The following is a 14,461-nucleotide window of genomic DNA, read 5'->3' as shown; positions in this document are numbered from 1 at the left end:
AGGAAAAAAGAGTATAAAACTTATTAACTGTGTATTGAATTCTAAATGGTGGCACCATGATTGTTGCTGTTATACTCACGTTCTGGAGACTGCAAATCCCTATGATCAGAATAATCCTTCTTCAACTATGAACAGTATGAAATTAAAAAAAAAAATTGGAACGATGATGAGGTTATGAAAGGCATGGGGCGGAAAAAGCAGAAAGAGTGAGAAAGACAGAGACAGACATAGAAATGGAGAGATTGGGGGAGGGGTCTTAAACAGAGACATGTTTGACAGACAAAACCAACTAACCTTCAAATATGTACTCGGTACGAGACCCTTATTTCCTTCTTCATCCTCTGCCAGCCACCAGCCATCTTCCCTGAGAGTTGAAAGAAAAAGATCCTTGTATGATTAGCTAATGTCCATGCTTTACTGTATTTACTTCAAAGCAAGAAGTATTTTTCTTGCTCCTTTGGAACATCAAGATATCACAAACCACTATAGCTAACTCTGGACTTTACTTTGTGATACAGAATATGGTTTTTACTTGTAGTACTTGTTGTTGAATCAATCAAATCGGCAAAGTTGTTACAAGCATTTTATGTTCAGCAGCTATCTTTATTTAACGCTTCGAGTGCCAAAGTAAATTTTTCACCCTCTTACAGACTATACCCTAGTCAATTTTTCTCAGATTTTTGCCAAAGTTTTGGTAAAAAACTGTAGCCAATGAAATATGATGTCCATTTGGTCAAAAATTATCAAAAAATTTCATAAAAATTGGCAAAATGAGGCAGCAAAATTTTGGTGGGAAACAGTACAGCGCTCAAAGGTTAATGTTGGCATTGATATGTGCACTCTGAAAAGAGTTTCTCACTCTTTGTCATTTTTGCTATCATTTTTAACTCAAAGAGACAGAAACAATACAGGGATTTATGTCCATTGATATTGTTCACTTCAGTTTTCTCCAGACATGTATCTTGAAAAAAGGAAAATACATGCTACATGCTATGTACACCATACTAGCACACAACAGAATACATTTCAGCAGCTCTCTTACCTTGTACTCAATACGGTCAGTGTATCTCCAACTTTAAAACCCAAGTCTTCTTTTTGTTCACGTTTAAAGTCACAAACAGCTTCAAATTGTTTCTTCTGTAGAAGAGATCCCAAAATCAACAAAATTCTGCATATTCTTCCTCAGATATCAGACAGACATGGATAAAAATAATACCTAGGGCAACATCTTCAATAAATCTACTTGTTACTTATGTAACTTTTGTAGTACATATATATGGTATACATATGAAAGAGGCAATTTGAAACAACTGGTATACACTATGGAAATAATTGTAAATGACGTGCCCTTTCGAAGAAATCTACAATTTGACAAACTGTGAATAAACTTCATGGTACCAAACTTACTCCTTCATCAAGTATATCTAAATCATCATGATCTGACTCCCTGGAATGATCAAAGTCATCTTCAGATTCCTCATCCTCATCTTCTTCATCTTCCTCCTCCTCCTCTTCCTCCTCCTCCTCCTCCTCATCTTCTTCCTCTTCCTCCTCCTCCTCATCATCATAGCTGTTGAAAATGAAGACACGTGGAATCACAATGTAATGAAGTAGATAACCTACTGTCGTAGTATGTTGTGTAACTGAGAGCATGTAGCTGATTAGATGTAAAGACTACATCCAGCCCTACTGTGGTAATGTTGTAAAATGGCTGATACACATTGATTAGAACAACGCCTTGGCCAATTAAGTTTTGCAGCTTGAAAGATTTTGATTGTAACACTACAAGGAAAATAATTTACCTTTCATCATCCTCATCCTCATCCTCTACCACTTTCTTCTTGCTTTTTGTTTTCACAGGTGTTTCTTCTTCATCTTCTTCCTCACTTTCCTCCTCCTCCTCTTCTTCCTCATCCTCCTCTTCTTCTTCCTCATCCTCATCATCTCTTTGTCCCCCTCGTTTTGATTGTGTCTTTGCTTGTACTGCTGACTCCTCCTCTTCACTTTCTTCCTCCTCCTCCTCCTCATCCTCCTCCTCACTTTCCTCTTCTTCTTCCTCCTCCTCTTTTTTCTCCTCTACATGTTTTCCTGATTTCGCCTTCCTACAGAAAGCCAGGTTACAGGGTATTACTCAAGGTAGTGCTGCACAGGCCATGATAACTGAGAATCTAAGCCATCAAGATTGCAATCCATTTGGCAGCAAATTCAAGGTCATGATTGAGGATTTCAGGGTCATGACAGAGAGATCAAATGTTGGTGAAGATCCTTTAAGATTACTGAGATTTCATGTTTTATGATTTTACACATTATGATTATTTCAACTCAAAGAAAGAGAATTTGCATTTACTGTTCAACGGTCAAATTGAAGAGTCTACTTAATATAATTCAATGTCGATAGAACAGAATCTGAAATGGCAAGAGAATTATCATATTTACGAAAGGAGACTTGCAGGTAAGTGCCTGTGATCTGAATGGCCAGATGCAATTCATAAATCAATTGTTGAAATTTCAAACAAAAATGACAAATTTGGGAATGTTAATTCATTTCGCTCCTGTCTATTCAGTGACATACAATTTGAGTGTCTCCTCTTCGATTGTCATGAAGTTTTCCCTTGACCTTATTTTTTTCGTGTTTTGGTACAATTTGATCAGCCAGATGCCAACTTATTCAGTTCATGTGTTTAAATCAAAGGATCAATGCATTTATTCAAGCTTATATGCCCACTGATTTCTTGCAAGGAAAGCATCTGCCAGTGGGCTAAATACATAATTATTAAAATGAGACTCTGTTACCTGCAAATCTCACTAAGACGGAATGATTGCAAAATGAGTTCATAATGATGGAAGGAATGGAGAGAAAATAGAACAAATGAGGTCGTATTGAGTTCAGGGACAGCATGGAGAAGGTTGCCAATTTTTTACTAGTACCCAGTCCCTGATAATTTGTAAAACAACATGTCTGCACAAACTCTGGAAAACAGAAACACTTTTGGCCAGATTCAGGTACTGAACGTAATAGTGTACAGAATACCACCTTCAGCTTTTTGAAACAAAAATAGTGTTACCCACAAAAATTTTGTAGTGATCTCAGATAAGATTACATCATGGTACCATATACCGATTATGACGATATTCCAAAATTGTTGGCCCTGCTGTTGAACTATCATTGTGACAGCTCAAAATAAGTACTGCAATTTTGTTTTCACCAAAAGAAATTCACATTTTTCAAATGACCTCATTTAGTTTTGAATATAGATACTTGTTGAGATTAACGACAGAGAGCGTTCCTGTACAAAGAAGAGAAAACACAAAATACATCATCTTATTCTGAGTCTTAACAAGAGAAAAGTTACAATTTACGATTAAACACAGAATGTCTGAAAGGAAATATGGAGAGCTGTTAGTAATATGAATAAATACAGAAAACGGGATGATATTTGAACAGAAATTTAAATCCTTAAAGAGAAAAAGTCATGACATAGAATGATATTTTTAGTATGCATGATACAAGAATATGGTCGTGAGTACACAAAACATTATTATTTTAAAGAACACAAGCTAAAATAGCTGTAAAATTATTATTTTGTTTTAAGGTAATACAAAAAGGGTTTCAGACAACCACATTGTTAGAATACATGATGACACACATATATTAGGATATACAACATTGTATATTGACGAGACATTTGTTGCACACAATTGTGGCATTTTTCAGGTTTACACCCCAAGCACTGCAGCCGACGGCAACAGCTGGCACCTGACCACATGCAGTTACTGACGCAAGACCCTCACAATTGGAGACCGCACAGAAAAACAAACATGAGACACCAACATGAGCACAATGACAGACATCTCACATGTACAATAACTCCACTGATGACACCAAGTTGTATAAAATGAGATCCACACAGCATTTATGGTAACCTGTTAGTGCAGTTGACTGATGAAGAAAATATGATGTGTGTGCACATGTATGTGTGTGCGTGCCTTGTCCCTTAAAAAAAATAAAACTGCACCATGCACGTCTAATGCTACCTTCACACAAAATGTCCCCCAGCCTTACATAACAAAAATGTAGAGAGAGAGACACTTGTGTATAGAGTTCTCGCAAGCCATCTATATACAAGCCACATTTTTGCTATGTAAGAACAAATGCAAGAGATGATGTTTTCTTTTTTTTTCCATCACCTGTCAGACCTTCTGAACATACTCCATCGGCTACTCCTCTCTTTCTTTTCTTCCTTGGACTTGTCCGACTTCTTGCTCTTAGCGTCAGTTCTCTGCTCGGCCACCTCCTCCTGATCGTCCTCTGATCCTTCACTCTCAGTGTCAGCGTTTGTCTCGTTTAACTCTTGATTTTCATCATCACTCTCTCTAACCTCCTCCTCAACTTTGCCCTTTTTACCTTTATCTTTATTTTTACTTTTCTCTTTGCTTTTGTTTTTCTTATCCGCTTTTTCCCTTTCCTTTTCCTTCTGCTGCTTTTCCTTCTCCTGTCTCTCTCTTTCTTTTTTCTCTTTCTTTTCCTGTTCCTTAGCTTTTTTCTCTCGCTCCTTTTCTTTCTTTTTTTCTAGCTTAGCCTCCTCCTTGGCCTTTTTGTTGGCCTCTTTCTCTGGCGACTTGGACCTATGAAACATGCTAAATTTTTTCTTTTTCTCATCAGATTTTGTTGTGTCTCTAGGATCAGGACTTTCGCTTCGAGCGTGTTCGTTAGTGTCCTCAAGATCAGAAACTTCATCACTCTCCTCCTCATCCTCCTCCTCATTTTCTAGATCCTCAATGGGGAGGTCATCATCATCATCAATACCTTCTTGGGATACTCTTCTGAGAAGGGGGAAATGCCAGTTATGCAAAGAAATCTGGTGGCATTTGTTACAGACATGCAGAACACTCACGCAGTATACAGCACTACAATCATGCAGCGGCTACAGCCAAAGCTATTTCAAAGACAAACGACAGAGTTTCAAGCCATACCAGTTTAAAAGCACAACACTCGGTGTAATTTCAAGTGTGAGTTGTGTTGGAATTTGGTTGGTGCACAGATAGTTTGCACGCATGCATGCATACTGTAAGCCGCAGATAATCATGAATGGGTCAAAATGTTTACACACCGGGTGGTGTCTTTAGCCTGGTCCGTACAGTGGATGGACAGTGATCTAATGCTTGTGTGGAGTTTTTTGTGATCATTTTGTGTCCAAATTGCATGTATCCACATTGCATACTATACACATGTCACAATGTCCACTGATTTAATACTGAGGTCAAGTAAAATCAATCTTGCAAGCGACACACATGAAAATGAAACACACACGTGGCAAAAAAACCCCAGAAAATCCTAACCATTTTAAAATCATCAGGACACCATACAAGCCAGGCTTTGAAAGAATACACGTACATCTGACACATTTACCAAACTGAGAAAATTTTTACAAAAGCGCAGCCCCAATGAGGAAATGAAAAATTTTGAATGTATCTTTTGCCTGCTTTCTTTTTAAATGATGCCTAAGTGTACACATGCATATGACTTTTATGAAAGTACAGCATGCAAATATGGTATGCATGTCGCATGCAAATGTCACAGAACCGGTTGGGGAGTGTCCATTGTCTTCTCCAAATGAAATCATGACAAACTGAGAAAATCAGAGTTAGTATAAAATGTATGTAGGTATGGATGGGAAACGTCACCGGTGAGGTCATCAAGCAATGTCCATACCATGTGGTCCACTGCAATATTATGAAAATCCAGTGCACAACACACCAAAGTGGCCATAAAACTGGAGTTAGTATCAAATAATATGCACTCACGACTCACAAAAATCCACACTTCAGTGAATAAATTCAAACAATGTAGGTAAATAACTTACCTGAGGTAGTCTTCCTCAACTTGGTCAGGTTTCAATTTATCATTGACTTTTGACAACTGATCCTACACAAAAAAGGGAAATAGAAAAAACAGAATTCTGATTTGAATTGCTTAATATTCTAAATGTGGAGGGGTATGATTCATTGAAAGTTTTCCCCAGACATTGTTAACTGATGGCACGTGTGTTCCTTCAAGTCTACCCACTGTCCTTGGCAATGAGGGAAAATCTTCACGTAAGTCTTACCTGTATTTTCTTTAGTCTTGACAATTCTTGTTCCTTTTTACCATCAAAGTCTTTCACACTCTGAGGCTCATTACCCTGAAAGTTCAGTATGAAAAGTTATCGAATAGCACTTCTGATTGTAACATTGGAAATGATGTTATTGTGTTAGCCTCAACAAATTATGCCATTAGTCTGCTTCTCATCCTAGGTTTATTGTAAAAATAATTCAGAAATATGGACTTTTTTATTCTTTTTCTAACTCCCAAGATCAAACTACGGACATGAAAATTATGAAACTGGGACCTGCAGTAGCAATTCTAACATGCACAGCAGCATGATGACAGTGATAAGGTCACTGTTTGGAGCCGTACAGAGCATACATCTAAAGGTACTATTATTTTCTGACGTATGTGTTTTACTTTCATTTTTTTTGTTTAAATGTTTTTAGGCAGTGTCAAAAAAGGTCTACATAGCTAGTTAAGATCAACGCACGCAGTTGTGACCAATGGAGGAGAAACAAAACCTTTTCTTTCTTTCTTTAGTGGTAGTTTAGTTGCAAAGAAGCATTTGCATAAACAGTAAGATGAAACAGTATCATTACAAATCATAACAGATCATAATTTTCTCACCTTTTGGAGCTTGGATACCGTTTTGCTCTGACTTTTCACTTTCTTAGTAAGTTCTTGAGATCTTGGTAAGAAGCAAAGACAAAAATGTTTAATGACTCAAGTATTCACGAGTTTATATACGATTTCCTTTTTCTAAAATTGCTATGAATATACCGGTCTGGTTTATAACTTTAGGTTATGATGTTGACAAATTGGAAAAATAAACATAACAGATTTTCTTTAAAAGCAGAAAACAAGAAATTATGTTTATTGTTGACCCAAGGGAATGTTCTTTTATATTCTCATTTGTACAGTTGCTTGTCAACAAAATTTACCAGGATAATTTGTTCATGAAGAAGGCAGTGCTTAGGCAGGTAAAAGTCATGAAAAGTCTTTTGCCAGGCTGAATGAAGATTAATTTAATGTCACTGTATCTAAATGTATTTGTTGAAAAATAGTCGCTTGAGCAGAAAGTTAGGCAAAGAACGTAAACATCTGAAGTAAAATTTGAAAGGCTGGTAGCTATAGCTTTTGATGACATTTTCACTGTATTTGTTTTGTATGTCAATTGCAAGATTTTGTTCTACTCCCAAAAAGCATGTTAAAAGACTCACTATTTAGTTTTTCAACACAGCCTTTGTATGTGCAAATGCAGTATCATTGTTTACATTTGAATTCCAGTCCAGACAAGAATTCACTTCACAACATTCAACAATAATAATGCGGTTTGCACTTGTACAGGCTGAGTTGACAGGCTGAATACTGTATATCTTGACATCCTCCGGGGGGTAGATGAAGTAACTGTAGTTGTGTGTAATAAATTCATCAGTTACAGTTGTTCACTTTTACTCACTGTTTGTGAAGATTACTGAGTTCTTTCTGGTCATGACTTGAGTCTTCAACAACAGTTTGATAGTGGCTTAGAAATGTATCAACCTGTATGATATAAAGAAATATTTATATGGTGAATGTTATTTTAGATTTGTTGTGATATCCAAGGTAGCTGCAAAATTGTAGTGCTACGGTGAGGCGGTCGGTGATTTTTGTTTTTTGCGACTTTGCTCACCAGTAGCGGTACAATGCCGATGGCCTTAGGGAGTATAAAATACGGCATCCCACTGGACTAGACGTGTTGATGTGAAATGCTACATATTTACTGCATTTGGTCGTACCGATTTATCACTTCTGAAGACTAAACACATACTACACTTAACCTTGTTGTTTATGTTTATGTTTATTTGTTCAAACACGTCGATCGCATTCCATAAACATTGAGCGTGGGGCATCCGTGTTACTGGGAGCCGCCATTACCGGAATTTTGTAATGGCTGCTCCAAGAAATGTTTTCGGAAAGCGATCGACGTGTTTGAACAAATTTCAATTTTGCAGCTATATCCGAGGGTGTTTCAGTAGTCTCCCAGCTCTGTTGTCTCAGAGAGAGGGGTTGTATAACTTGTAATAATTGTGCGGTACAGGAGTCTACGATCACAGTTGCTTGTCGTTCGCATCGCGCAGCTGCAGTACTGTAGCTCGAGATTTTCCCCGGGGAATGTGGGTCGGACGGCAAAACCCTCCGAACCACATACCCACAGTATTGCAGCTACTGTCACTGAGCTGGTCTTTTGATACTCGGCGAGGGCCCTGTAAGTATTAGGTGTAATGCTTATAGGGGTCCTCGTCGTGTATCGAATCACAATAAGCCTACGATCAATAGTATTGCATAAGAAAGCATTAGGATGATTGAAATATGAAGTTTCTCTGAGTATGTCTACCCATTGCTGCGAAAACGAGCCCTGCCACTCCTTGACGTGTTCTGCTGGGAGTGCACTCCAATGACCAACCTACCCGAGTGGCAGAGGCTACGGATTCGCAGCAAGTCTACCCATAGGAGGCTGGGGGTCCAGACACTTCGCACCAAAACCAGTTCGCCCCACACAACTTCGTCCCAAAACCATTTCGTACCAAAACCACCTCTTCCCAAGTACTACTTCGCCCAACCCCACTTCGCCCCAAGTACCACATCGTACTAAAACCACTTCGCCCAAAGTGCAGTACCGTCAACTCGTCCGAAACAACGATGTTACGACGTATCATAAGGTTGTTTTTACCTACAACTTGGAAGCATTAATTGTATCGGAGTGTCTATTGACAGGCGCCTGTCAATAGACAGAATCAGGCTATTGACAGGCGCCTGTCAATAGACAAAAGTTGGCTATTGACACGCGGGACTTTTTTTGCCATATTTCACCAAATTTTAGCGAAATAAACTGTTCTTCTTCCATGTAAATGAAGAAGACATTGTTCTGCCATGTAGTAATTACAAAATAAGTTCTAATACGTCGGAAAATCAGCATTTTGCAATGCTAGCGAAAGCCGTCACGCACGGTACGTCGCACGCGTTCGGCGTACGCGTTCACCGTGTCACTCTAGCAAAACAACGGCCCTGCATACGCGTATTTTTGCCGATTGGTGATACTTATTGTGTACAATGGCACTCTTTAGTGATGATGAAGTCCGTTTTTGCAGTGTAAAAGTCGGAAAATCTGAGTAGTTCACGTCAGAAAACTGTCATGACAGACATCGCGATTTCCGATGGCCGCGACATTGACAGCTTGATCGCTTTCAACATAGCTCCGCATGCCATGCCTGCATTGAGAAACGACTATTACGATGGTGACAACATTCTATATCGTCGTCACATAATCCAAAATAGCAAGCAAAACATACCCGAAGCGTAACTTCACGACCTAGAACGGCGCGAAGCAAGACCCAGAGAGAAAGATACAAGGAGTCTCAATGTACGGGGGAGCCGACATTGTAACCTTTGACCCCCCAGTTCGGGTCAGCACTGCTGTGCTGCCTCTGTGGCATAGCAAAGCTAATGGCCTTGGGTACGACAAAACTGTACCCGGAAATTAAAACATTTTGGTCACAATTTTTTCTCGTTTCGAACATCGTAGTAAATATTGCTATCACTTTTAACATCATGCCTTTTCTTCTCAATGTGCAAAAAAGTTCTTCAATATGGATCAATACTTGGAAAACAAGTTTGCTAGGGAAGCAATTAGTCGCCTTGCCCCAACAAAGTTGATGTCTTTACCTAATAAATGTTTTGTTTACTTTGTAACATTATTCTCAGAACTATTCTTAAAAGATGATACCATTCAGGAGAAATTCCTGATTCGCCAATTGCAATAGCATTACCTCTCATCATCTTTTCCTTTGCAATTAAAAGGAACATTCATTTATTTAGGGTCAGCCAGCAGAATCAGAAAGTTTTTGGGATCCAAGGCGCCTTTATTTCTGTGACTCGTCGACACTTTCATTGGATGGCAATTATCCTGACACCACTGCCTGTAAGAAACCTCAAAGTCTGAATAAGTGGAAAATGTTGAGCCTACAGCGATTGCATTTCCTCCGCCCACTTGTACGTGGCTAGGTACTTTGCTATCCACTTGTGTGGAGACACTGCTCTTAGGTTCCCTGCAAGTAAACAAATCATGGTTAGTTTTCTCAGGCAAAGCCACTTTCACTTCTGACTTCTTAGACTTAGGCCTGGAGACACTGCTCTTAGGTTCCCTGCAAGTAAACAAATCATGGTTAGTTTTCTCAGGCAAAGCCACTTTCACTTCTGACTTCTTAGACTTAGGCCTGGAGACACTGCTCTTAGGTTCCCTGCAAGTAAACAAATCATGGTTAGTTTTCTCAGGCAAAGCCACTTTCACTTCTGACTTCTTAGACTTAGGCCTGGAGACACTGCTCTTAGGTTCTCTGCAAGTAAACAAATCATGGTTAGTTTTCTCAGGCAAAGCCACTTTCACTTCTGACTTCTTAGACTTATTCCTGGAGACACTGCTCTTAGGTTCCCTGCAAGTAAACAAATCATGGTTAGTTTTCTCAGGCAAAGCCACTTTCACTTCTGACTTCTTAGACTTAGGCCTGGAGACACTGCTCTTAGGTTCCCTGCAAGTAAACAAATCATGGTTAGTTTTCTCAGGCAAAGTTAACACTTCTGACTTCTTAGACTTAGGCCTGGAGACACTGCTCTCAGGTTCCCTGCAAGTAAACAAATCATGGTTAGTTTTCTCAGGCAAAGCCACTTTCACCTCTGACTTCTTAGACTTAGGCCTGGAGACACTGCTACCATCTGATCTGCAAACAGAATCAAAGTTTGACATTATTTTGTCAGCTAACACCTTTCTTTTCACTGTTGACAATTCGCTGCAAAAGACAGAGGCCAACAAAGCTGCACCACGTCGGTTTAGATGAAGACCATCCCTTGCCAACAGTTTCTTCATCTCCACAGATTCCCTAGAGAAATAATAAAGTGAATCAATAAAGCCTAGGTCTGTAACCTTCTTTCCCAAATCTCGCAAGAGTCGGTTAAGAGGTATGACAAACTCATAATTAACACTCTGAATGAAATCCAGCCGAAGATTGGTGTATGCACTGCAACACCTGAACAAGAGAGAAGAAAGGAGAATGTAAGTACTTGGGGACACTGCCTTCACCTGTTGGTAAAACATCTTCACTTTGGAAGCTACTGCAACAGGGCTCTCACCAAAGTTATTGATACCTGCATGAAAAATCAAAACATCAAATTGATGAACAATGTCGCTTATCTCTTCAAAAATCTGCTCAACACGTTTTCCTGGGAAGGAAAGAACAACAGGTGTGATACCTGCAACAGGATAAACATTGTCTTGCAGATACTTGACCATGGAATCACCTACAATAAGACAGGAAAAGGTAGCCATTATTGAAGAATGAAAATATTCACAAATTGCAAATATACTTGTTGGTATTCTCGGTCTGTCAAGCGGGATCACAGCAAGCAGTTGGAATTATCACGGCTAGAGATGACCAGTATGATACTCAGTCGAATCTGCAGCAGAGAGGGAAAGAATGCTCTGATGCATCTCCTTATATACACTTTCCAGCTAATATGCATACTTAATTATACACTGCTAATTATGGAGATGGATAATTCTTAGAAACATTTATGTACCTTCATGTCCATGACAAGTTTCTCAAATAGCTCATTCCATCCAAACTTGAACAATATATAAACAGGCCGCGGTTATTCATACACTTTTAAACTGTCAACATCCTATCATACCTCCCACTCCTACAAACACTTGCCGCTACCGGTCAACTTCAAAGTATTACTTGCTGTACGTTTGACACGTTTGACAGTTCGGTAGCCTTTGTGTCATTTCACTCTCTAAGTCCCCCCTACATCGCAGGCCTCCCAATTGTACAACTAAAACAAAGTAACGAAAGTTGATGGCTGAACTTTAAATTATAATTTACTTTTGCCAGGAAATAACTAATAAACCTACCTCAGCACTGACATCGACGACATCGTTTTGCCTCCAGATCTTCGCCTTTGTAACAACCACATGCGGTCAAAGGTCATTTCGTTATAACGAGGCCGTTATAGTCGGGAAGCCCTAGTTCAAGACTGCGGCCCGTAAGGGTATCCGGGGTTGAAAGTTTCGAGCAGGTGACTGAACTGACACATGTGAATGCCTTTCCACAGTGTGCCTTGCAACTTTTACCGAAAACCATAAACATAGCACTGATGAAAATTCCTATACCGCAGCGCAGCGACTCATGTTTATGAAAATTTGTGTTCTAATCACAGTGTAAAGCTGCCTTTGTACTGTCACACGCCGATGTGTTATTGAGCAGCTAGGTCGGCGAATTACAAAAAGAAAGATCAAAATGTTGTCAACCGCAATCGAGAGCGAAAATTATGTTTGTCAGTAGGGCCGATCAACATCGCCGGCTGTCTATTGACAGGCACCTGTCAATAGCCATTAGCCTATAGTTTCGCTAAAATTCTGTAAAAATAGACGAACGAGTGCCGCGTGTTGTACAATACGCAAAAATGCGGCGACTTTGTCCATATTTCAGTAAAAAAGGCTTTGTAAAGCATTGCAACAAGCATGGGGCAGTTTCTTTCGATAAAATGTGGTGAATTTTGGCGAAAAACGTCCCGCGTGTCAATAGCCATTTTTTGTCTATTGACAGGCGCCTGTCAATAGCCGGATTCTGTCTACTGACAGGCGGTGATGAAACATCGTATACGGTAAAGTCTGCTGCGCCTTTTCCATAATTTCATGCATAAAGAAGGCTAAGTAAAACATTCTGAGAAGCATGGTCCAGTTTATTACTTTAAAAACCATTAAAAATTGACGAACGGGTCCCGCGTGTCAATAGCCAGATTTTGACTATTGACAGGCGCATTGTAAGGCAACATCGTGAAAGATTAACTTGTGCAATACGCAAAAATGCGGCGACTTGGTCCATATTTCAGTGAAAAAAGGCTTTGCAAAGCATTCCAACAAGCATGGGGCAGTTTCTTTCGTTAAAGTGAGTTGAATTTTGGCGAAAACAGTCCCGCGTGTCAATAGCCAATTTTTGTCTATTGACAGGCGCCTGTCAATAGCCGGATTCTGTCTACTGACAGGCGGTGATGAAACATCGTATACGGTAAAGTGTATGGTGCCTTGTCCATAATTTCATTCATAAGAAGGTTATATGAAACATTTTGAGAAGCATTGGGCACTTAGTTTCGCTAAAAACCGGTAAAAATTGACGAATGAGTCCCGCGTGTCAATAGCCAGATTTTGACTATTGACAGGCGCGGTGCACGTGTGGTGTGGTAACATCGGACATGCCGGGTTTACGTGTGTACGTTAAATTGCGGCCTAAAGTTGAAGTCTACGGCGCCTTTTCCATAATTTCATGCATAAAGAAGGCTAAGTAAAACATTCTGAGAAGCATGGTCCAGTTTATTACTTTAAAAACCATTAAAAATTGACGAACGAGTTCCGCGTGTCAATAGCCAGATTTTGACTATTGACAGGCGCGGTGTTAAGGCAACATCGTGCAAGGTTAACTTGTGCAATACGCAAAAATGCGGCGACTTTGTCAATATTTCAGTGAAAAAAGGCTTTGCAAAGCATTCCAACAAGCATGGGGCAGTTTCTTTCGTTAAAATGTGGTGAATTTTGGCGAAAAACGTCCCGCGTGTCAATAGCCATTTTTTGTCTATTGACAGGCGCCTGTCAATAGCCGGATTCTGTCTATTGACAGGCGCCTGTCAATAGCCACGGCCTTAATGTATAGGACATTTTGGCTACCACGAACCATTTATTGTTGCATGAAACCATAAACGATAGAATAAGAAAAAAGAAACACGTAAATGCTACAACTCAGGTGCCGTGCACGGAATTGCACGATGTCAATTTCGCGAAATGCGTACACTTTCAAGATTTCAGTCCCAGGATGACAGGAAGGTGGTTATTTTCAGCTCTGCCAGTTAGCGATAAGTTTCGGGCAAAGTGGTTTGGGGGACATTACTTTTGGGGCGAAGTGGTTTTGGTACGAGGTTGTTTTGGTGCGAAGTGGTTTTGGTGCGAAATGGTATGGGACGAGATGGTATGGTGCGAAGTGGTTTTGGTGCGAAGTGTCTGGGAACCGGAGGCTGGATACAAATCTTGTCGTCCATCTTGGTTGTTATGAACGCTGAATAGTTGCCAGAGCAGAGGAGGTCAGTGTCAGCCTCCTCGCTCCGCTGTCAAAAGCAGCTGCATAGTTTAGCGATTTTACCTCTTTCTTTAGTGCGTCTCCTTCTCTTTGAGCAGTATGCAGAGGGCCCTTATCCTTGGCCATCTTCTTTAAGCGGAAAAATAACCTCGAGAACGTCAATGGTAGGGAGTCAAATTTTCACGATCATTTTTGAATCAGGAATTGTAAG

General features: G+C 39.8%; 1 protein-coding gene across 2 annotated transcripts in view; it reads right to left on the bottom strand.

The window, feature by feature from the left end:
• LOC139149653 (nephrocystin-1-like) overlaps nucleotides 1–14,461 on the bottom strand; it is a 28,985-nt gene extending 14,524 nt beyond the window's left edge. The window contains exons 1-11 of one of the 2 annotated variants that reach the window (XM_070721502.1): nucleotides 14,314–14,461; nucleotides 7,548–7,630; nucleotides 6,716–6,776; nucleotides 6,108–6,182; nucleotides 5,865–5,926; nucleotides 4,189–4,824; nucleotides 1,803–2,102; nucleotides 1,408–1,570; nucleotides 1,043–1,137; nucleotides 295–364; nucleotides 80–125 (exon numbers count right to left, since the gene is read on the bottom strand). In XM_070721502.1, the coding sequence (XP_070577603.1) occupies nucleotides 80–125; nucleotides 295–364; nucleotides 1,043–1,137; nucleotides 1,408–1,570; nucleotides 1,803–2,102; nucleotides 4,189–4,824; nucleotides 5,865–5,926; nucleotides 6,108–6,182; nucleotides 6,716–6,776; nucleotides 7,548–7,630; nucleotides 14,314–14,376 (1,654 nt within the window). In that variant the 5' untranslated portion in view covers nucleotides 14,377–14,461. The remainder of the gene's footprint in view (nucleotides 1–79; nucleotides 126–294; nucleotides 365–1,042; nucleotides 1,138–1,407; nucleotides 1,571–1,802; nucleotides 2,103–4,188; nucleotides 4,825–5,864; nucleotides 5,927–6,107; nucleotides 6,183–6,715; nucleotides 6,777–7,547; nucleotides 7,631–14,313) is intronic. The other variant, XM_070721503.1, reaches the window with a different exon arrangement.

The sequence above is a fragment of the Ptychodera flava genome, chromosome 14 (genome assembly GCF_041260155.1).
Source record: "Ptychodera flava strain L36383 chromosome 14, AS_Pfla_20210202, whole genome shotgun sequence".
Taxonomy (NCBI): Eukaryota; Metazoa; Hemichordata; class Enteropneusta; family Ptychoderidae; genus Ptychodera; species Ptychodera flava.
The sequence above is the reverse complement of the archived record's forward strand: the minus strand, read 5'-3'. Positions and strand labels throughout refer to the sequence as shown.